Source organism: Hipposideros armiger, unplaced genomic scaffold (genome assembly GCF_001890085.2).
Source record: "Hipposideros armiger isolate ML-2016 unplaced genomic scaffold, ASM189008v1 scaffold_340, whole genome shotgun sequence".
NCBI lineage: Eukaryota > Metazoa > Chordata > Mammalia > Chiroptera > Hipposideridae > Hipposideros > Hipposideros armiger.
This window is the reverse complement of record NW_017731690.1, coordinates 29,548-37,588: the sequence shown is the minus strand read 5'-3', so window position 1 is coordinate 37,588 and position 8,041 is coordinate 29,548. Positions and strand designations below refer to the sequence as shown.

The 8,041-nt window shown below is 35.0% G+C and overlaps 1 protein-coding gene across 1 annotated transcript in view; it reads right to left on the bottom strand.

Annotated features, from left to right (window-relative positions):
* Positions 1-8,041, bottom strand: part of TRMT11 (tRNA methyltransferase 11) — a 53,423-nt gene that overhangs the window by 26,301 nt on the left and 19,081 nt on the right. Inside the window, exons 7-8 of the mRNA XM_019661216.1 lie at positions 7,352-7,475; positions 6,915-7,079 (exon numbers count right to left, since the gene is read on the bottom strand). Of these exons, the coding sequence (XP_019516761.1) occupies positions 6,915-7,079; positions 7,352-7,475 (289 nt within the window). The remainder of the gene's footprint in view (positions 1-6,914; positions 7,080-7,351; positions 7,476-8,041) is intronic.

Sequence of the window (8,041 nt, the reverse complement as noted above, 5' to 3'; positions counted from 1 at the left end):
TTCTTAACACAATAATAATTTAAAATAATAACGATGACCAGTACAGTTCACTGAATGTCTGCCATGCATCAGGCAACTTCCAAAGAATTTCATATACATATATTACCTCACTTAGTCCTCACAATGTATTAGTTATTACCAGGTTACAAATGATGGAAGTGAGGCCCAGAGAGGTTAAGAATCTTGCCCAAAGTCACACAGTAACTTATAGAATAAGGATTTAAAACAAACTGCATTTGCTGTTATGGTAATTTTTGACAAACTAGCTGACCCCTTTGGGGTCCACAGCAACTAAAGTAAATATACAGTCGCTTACCAATTAGGGAAACAAAAGTAAAATTTGTTATTAAATAAAATAAATTAAGCTGAACACTAACACTCAGAACGTTGTACACGATCCACAAGTCTTGTGACATATCATGGGCAGGACTGTGGGATTCTAGGTACTCAGCACATTCATGCCAATTATTCCTTTAGCCATGCACCTGTTAGAACAACAGTACTTCCTAATTACTGACAGCTTACCCAATGATATGTATCTTCCCCCTCAGGAAAATAAACAACTTAAAAAACCTTACTAAAACGAGAACCAACATATTTGCTTAGATGAAAAGTGTGTTTCAGCAGCTCGTAATGTCCTTCTAGACAATGTAGCAGAGTATTGAAAAGAAAAAGGAAAGGTACTTAAGGCAGGAAAAGATTCTCTCTCCTTTCAGTTTCCCAGAAGTTTTCTGCCCTACTCTATAACCCTGAGAAAATCACAGGTCATAAACAGGCCATGGTAAAGCATTTGGGAAACCAATATACGTCAATTTTGTGTCTTTAAAATGGAAAAGGAATTGGATGCACTTGAATTTAAAATAAATACTAAAAAAGGAAACAGAAGAAAAATATTATGAAATGCTTTGTGAAAAACTATGGCCATGGAGGAGGGCACAGGACTCCTTATCTCTCCAACCCTTCAGAAGGTACTACCCATCAATGGGACAAAAGGCCCAAGAAAGAGGACAAGCTATGCTTACAAACTGTGTCTCGTCACAATTATTGGCTATTACCAGTTTCAGAACAAAAGCTAGCTAACGTCCTAAAGCTACACAGACCACAAACACAAATTATGAAATTTATTTTAGCAGCATCTTTGTGAATACCTTCCTCTTGTAGTTTTCCATTAACTGTCCTATGTATTACAATTAATGTTCATATATAAACAGTCAAATGACCAAGACATGCTATCCACTCTCAGGAGCTGCCCTGAAGCAATTTGGGAGCAAGTCTCTTCACTCCTTACCATGCTAAAGGTAGTGAAGACCTAGACTGCTGTGGAGGTTAGGTTAGCATTTCATAATATACCAGCCTAATCTGCATGAAGAGAAGGAAATTTTGCCTCTACTAGGAACTCTGTTTTTAAACTTTATGGCCTGGTCTATGTGTACATGTGCATATTAGGCATTACATACAAATCTGTATCTCAAGAATTCTTCTCACTTCACAGAAAAAGCTTTTAAAAGTCCAAGGACAAGATTAAGAATTAATAAGTGATTTAGCATTTGGAAAAAGGTTAATTAGATCCATTCTTCACAGCGTACAAGAAATAAACTACAAATGGACCAGAGATCGAAAAGAAAAAAATTAAGACTACAAAAGTGTTACAAAAAAACCATAGCTTAACTCCTGTATAACTTGCGTATAGGAAAACCTTCTGCATGGCAAAAGCAGTTATTATACATGCTAAATCAAAAGATAAATGGCAAACTGTGAGAAAATATTTTATATATAAAATTGTGTATATATATACATACATGATTATATATATGTATGTGTATGTATATACATATCAAATCTTATACACACACACACACACACGTGTGTACAAAAGTAAGAGGGGGAAGGGGGCTAATGTCCCTAACATACAAAACACTTTTAAAAATAAGGAGACCAAAAAGTCTTCAGAAAAATGGGCAAATGACATAAACAATCATTTAAAAAATTATAAAAATGGCCCTTAAAATATAAAAAATTACTAGCATCCACTCCTATTAAGAGAAATAAAAATTAACACTGCATTGAGATAACATTTTCACCCAATAGATTGGCAAAATTTCAAAGGATTCATAATACACTCTGCTGGTGAAGTTACGGGGAAACAGGGACTCTCATGTATCACTGGCAAGAATGTGAAATGGTGGAATAGAGAGCGATTTGACAACATTTAACAAAACCACATGTGCATGCACTCTTCAACCCATCAATCTTACTTCTAGTTTACCCTAGAGCTGTATCTCCAACATTATGAAAGTATAAATGCACCAGATTATTCTTTCCAACATTGTTCGTAATGGCAAAATACTGGAAACTACCCATGTCTAAGTATAGNTTATGAAGGTCAACAGTGCCAAATGCTATAAATCTGTGGCTTCAGTAAGAGTTTTCAGTAGGCATGAGAGCTGGCCAATAATGGGCACAAGAGATCGGAAATAAAGAAAAGGAGACACCAAGTAAATACTAGTTTTTCAAAAAGTACTTTGGCAAAAGTAAGAGGAAAAAAAACGATAGCTAGAAAAGACCCCTATGGCATTGACAGAAAAGGTTTCGTATTTTTAAAAATAGGAGATACTTGAGAATATTTGAGTACAGTGAGTGATTAGAAGCATAGGAAACAGAGGGCCTATCTAACAGCATCTTGGGTAAGCTCTGAGGAAACTCTACATCGATCAGAATTCCACCCAAGTACACTGAAAGGTTGTAACATAACTTTTAAACACAACTTTCATAAATAAAAATTCAAATAAATTATACAGGACAATTTACTTAAAGCAAATATATGACTTCTACAAAAAGCAAACTGAAATAATTCTTCTCAGCACTTTGTCTACACTAACATATTGCAGACAAAGAATATCTTCTCTGGTTAGCTTACTTAGGTGAACTTGATAAAATATAACTCATTTTCCTTTTGATAAATACTCTTATTACTAAATTCCTTTTGGTCAAGGTAGGAAAAAAAAGACAGGTCATCAAGTACAGTATATCAAATTGCTTCAGCAAAAGGAAATAAAGTATAATAAATTCTTACCTATACAATAACTTACACTGAGTAAGAAAAAGGAAAAGAGCATTTTTAAAGGTTGATTCTAATTACAATAATGAAATACTAACATAAATACAAACAATTTCAAAATTAACAATGAAACCTGACATTTTTAATACCATTCAGTTATAATTACTTTTTTCAGTTTGATTGAATTCCATCCAGTCACACATCATTAGCGAAGCTTCTAGATTTTAAACTATTTTCCGCAATTGACTCAAAAGCAAGCAATCTTTAAATAGAAACTATATATTTTATTAACGTGGACATGTTGATTACAAAATGTAAGTCTCTCTCTCCTGCTTCTCTCCTGACCCTAAAGTTCACAACCTTATGGTTGGCCTACTTTTTAAAAAATCTCTCTTAATTGGACCACAAATGCTTCTGGGGGGAAGGCTTTTTCTTATTCATTGTTCTGTTCCCCCAGAAGATATCACTTTGCACGTACTGATCACTTCGTAAAAAGCAGATACCCAATGAAGTCTTATTGTAAAAATAGGTAAAACTGTATGATATCACAACTCTATTTTAACATTAAAAAAGATGTATAATGCATATAAAACTAACTATTCTAAAGGCACCTTTGGTAAAACAGCAAAGACTGAACCCTGTCGGGAGCCTGTACTTACCCAAGCCATGCACTGTGTTGTAGTCTATGTCTGTCCCATACACATACGCGCCGAAGTGAGCAGCTGCTACCAGAAGGCCGCCTGAAAAACCACACAAGGATGAGCTGTTAACCAGCAAGTCCAGGCCCTTGTTTCTTCCCCGATTTAATTTGATCCAGATTCTCACAGACTAGCTGCCGGCAGAGCACCCTAGACCGACACTGGTCCTGGCCACATTTAGCAGCTTCAGAACTGGGAAAACAAAGCCCTAAGCTACGCTCACAACATTATTCACAAAGCAGTTAATTCATGTTTGCCTTGGCTTTAAACAGCACTGCTTATGGAAAATTATATTTTTTTGGTCAAAATAATGTATATTAACACATTATTATCATCTTATCTTGGTCCTTTCTTACATATAAGCATATAAGGTTGTTCACAATAAATAAGTTCTGGCAATAAATAAGTTCTGAAACTGGGTTCAATTCCCACTGAAGAAAGTTTCAAATACCTACGGAGGGCATAATTAATATGTAAGACATCAGTCCTCAAAAAATTAAAATATTAGGACAAGAAGTAGTTAGTCCTATAACCAGTGAAGCAAGTATCTCGTTTTAAACTGTAAATACAAATTTCTGAATAACTATTATCAAACATACCCCAAAATCATTAATACAAAGACTTTTCTGTTTACTTAGTGCTATGATCAAAGTAAGAATAAATGTCTCTATACAATTTGAATGTACAAAATAATTTGGTAGGTATAACCAGCTCACATAAAAAGAAAAATCCTAATAAAGATTTAAAAATTAATGAAATCCTTTAAAATAAAAGGCAGTAATATTTTTAAATAGTTTAAGAAAAAATTCAAAGTTCAATATTTTAATAACTGTACTTTTCATCAAACTTCACCTTTTTTTAATCATCAAAATTAAAATGCTCTTGCTGCTTGGGCAAGTCCTAATAGCTGTGCGATAGAAAGGTCTGTCAGTCAAACTGAAACCTGAAATATATTTTTAGACTAGCACAGACTCAAACAAGAATAACTAGGGCTACTTCTCCTCACAGCCTTTTGAAATGTAATCTCTAAAATAAAGATGGGTAGTGCCTCCAGAGGGTCAAGATCTATCAATTAATGGTGTTCCCTCCATAGCCATTTAAAGCATAGTCTGGTAATACGTACTTACAAACAGTTTTCTCATGAAAAATATTATAGCTGACTGCTTCCATGAAGAAGAAAAATGGAGGACCAAAAGTACAGCAGAAACCAAAACCTAGATTCGCTCATACTAACTACAAAAAACATTTTTGTGTGACAGGTAAGACCTCATAATTCTTACTCTATAAATGGAACAGTCCCTATTTATGAAAGGTACTACTATATGTGATGACTTGGAATACTCACAAAATCACTTCACCCAAATTAGGAGGAATTACTACAATTCTGCCAATGAGAGCAGATACTCACCTAGAAGAACTAGTTGTCAAGGGGAACAGAAAAACTTTCCTGTGCTTCCTTAAACAGAACCTTATCCATTTGGTTAGAGTGAGTTTTGAGAAGACCCAATATAGAGTACACTGCTGAAAGGAGATGAATAATCTGTTAGACTGCATCCGTTAGTTAACTTTGTGCCCTTTAAGCTTTTAAAGTTTTAAATATAATCATTGTAAATTAGCTTCTCTGAACTGACCACTAAGGAAACACTGTTAATCATCTGGTTGTTTTTTCCATTAAATTGAAGCATTTTTTGCATTTAGTTATACCTCAGTTGGAGTTTCCCTGGAAGCTTTCTGCTGGAAGGGGTGATAACATAAAGGAGGGGTGAAGTGTTGAGGAGGCAGGTAATGTGACTCACCCAAAATCTTATTACATGCTATCAAGTGTCAAAATACCAAACTCAGTGTTTTAATTTTGCATTACTTAAATAGTAACCACGTTAAGGTTAGGGTAATATCTTATAGACAAAAGGACACTAAGTGTAATTTATTTATGATAGAGAAATTAATTTACAATTTTCATTTTTAGAGATTTAAGTGGAAAGCTTCACAGGTGTGGACATGAGAGACTGGGCTTTGGTTTTGCTGAAAGAAAAGGAGAAAAGGAGAAAAAATGGAGATACTATTATATCTATTTTATCCTTAAAAAAAAAGTTCAAATTAGTTAAACTGGTAGCCGAAGAAAAAGGATATTGCTAGAATGTAGAAATTTTACTAGATGAACTATGCAACTCAGGAAAAGGGGACTACAAAGAATTGCGAACAAAATAGGAAGCAGAGACTATTACACAGCCCTACAGAGATCAATGATCTCTCTCCTAACTTCCTCTCCCCCCACCCCCTCACAGTCTCCTCCTAGAAACAGGACAGTCAGTTTCCCAACACCTGGCTCCTGTGTCTATCACTTTACAATGATAAAGTTTCAACAGGGGCTGCACTCCTTTTATTACACNGAGAGCAAATAATAAAGTAGATTGTTAATAAAAAGTCACCCAATTTTCATAAAGTATATTCATACTGACATTACAATGCCTTGATAATTTTTCTTTTGTCGTATTTGAAACCGTCTAAGTTACCAAAGAACTGAAGTGGGCTGAGATGGCAGGATTGAGACACACTTGCCACTATTTACAGATTTACTGCCAAATACTTTAGAAAAGGCAGATCTATTCTTAGATAGGATGCCTAAAAGGCCCAAGAACTCACAAGGCATGGGAAAATAGTTCTCATGCACATTCCTGAATCTCAGTGGGTTCACAAGCCCAGTGGTTCACAGAATCCCAAATTTCTTGTAACTCTAGAAAGAAGATGCCAGTGAAAATCGGCGCTACCAACACAAAAGCTTACACGTGGAAAAATATGTGATATCTGAAACTCTCTTGTTTGAAATCTGATACCATAATTGCAAATGACATTTTGGCTCCAGTGGGTATACTAACCAATTACAGTCAAATATGAAACAAACGAAAAAACAAATATATGCCTCAAAAAATAAGCTGAAGAGAAAAAGGGATGACAAGTTAATATATATAGTTTAAAAAAGCAAAACAGTAAACTCTTAATTACTTAAATTGGTATCCTGCCCTATATTCATAATCTTTTCCTGCTCATTATGAAGAAGTCGGAAGCAAGGGGAATACGAGTATAAGCTGGTATTTCACGTGTGTGTTGATAAATTCTGTACTAACCCCACTCCAACTTTCATATAAAAATAAACTTACGATCGGTGATGATTGCATCAAAATACGCGCCCTTCCTCCAGGAAGGTTTAGATGCATCTGAAACCAGGACATCAAGATAATACTTCTCTAAACCATACTGACGAAGATTTGCCCTAATGTTTTCATCCGGTCCTCTCCATTTCTGGTTTTTCCTACTAGCCTTTCCTGAAAGGCAAGAAAAGGGAAGACAGAAAGTACTAAGTTAAAAGGGGCATTCTTCTCTCTTGTTACTTAGCTAATAGTAACGCTTAACTCATCTAAACCTACACTTACTCAAATAAAATTTGCTTTCAATTAAAATGTTGATTTTATTTACACAAATACTTTATTTCAACTTACTACATACATCTTGAACAGTAAAATGTACTGACATTTAACTGATATTGTTCAGTCGCCTTTCAAGTAAAATTGCCTTAAAACATTCCTTCAGTACTTACTGAGTTCAAAGCACACACTAGTAGGATATAGAGTTGAACAGAACACAGTCCCTTTCCTCCAGCAGCAAACAGTCCCATGTAGAAATAGTGATGAATCAGATAAATGAAACAGAAATGAAGACACCTAACTTGGGAAATGCAGGAGCTGTGACCATGAAGAGAGGAGGCAAAATGGAGACATTCCAGGTGAAAAGTTCAAGTGGGGGCTGAAGGAAGAAGTTCAAAAGTTCTTGTTTAGGAGACACAAGTGGATGACAATACCATCAATTAAGATGGGAGAAACCAGGAGGAAAAACAAGCTTAGGAAAAAAGATGAGATTCATTTGAGATGTATCAATCATGCTTGTGAGGTACCCACAGAACATTCAGAAAGAAGATATTCAACAGGTAGTTAGAGGCTAGAATATACACACTTGGGAGATAGCAGTATACAAGCTTAAGTTAAATCATAAGAGTAAATGACATTACTAACCTAGGTGGTAGTTACGTAAGTGCTTGTTCTATAATTATTCTATTTTTATACACTCTTCTGCATTATGATCTATTTCATAACAAAAACAAAACTTAAAAATCAAAAGAAGAATGACATGACTCCACATACATGTAGTGTGATAGGAGAAAGGGGGCAGAGAGGTGCCCAAAGAAAAGCAACATGTAAACACAGGACAAAGAAAACTGCAGGGCCTTACG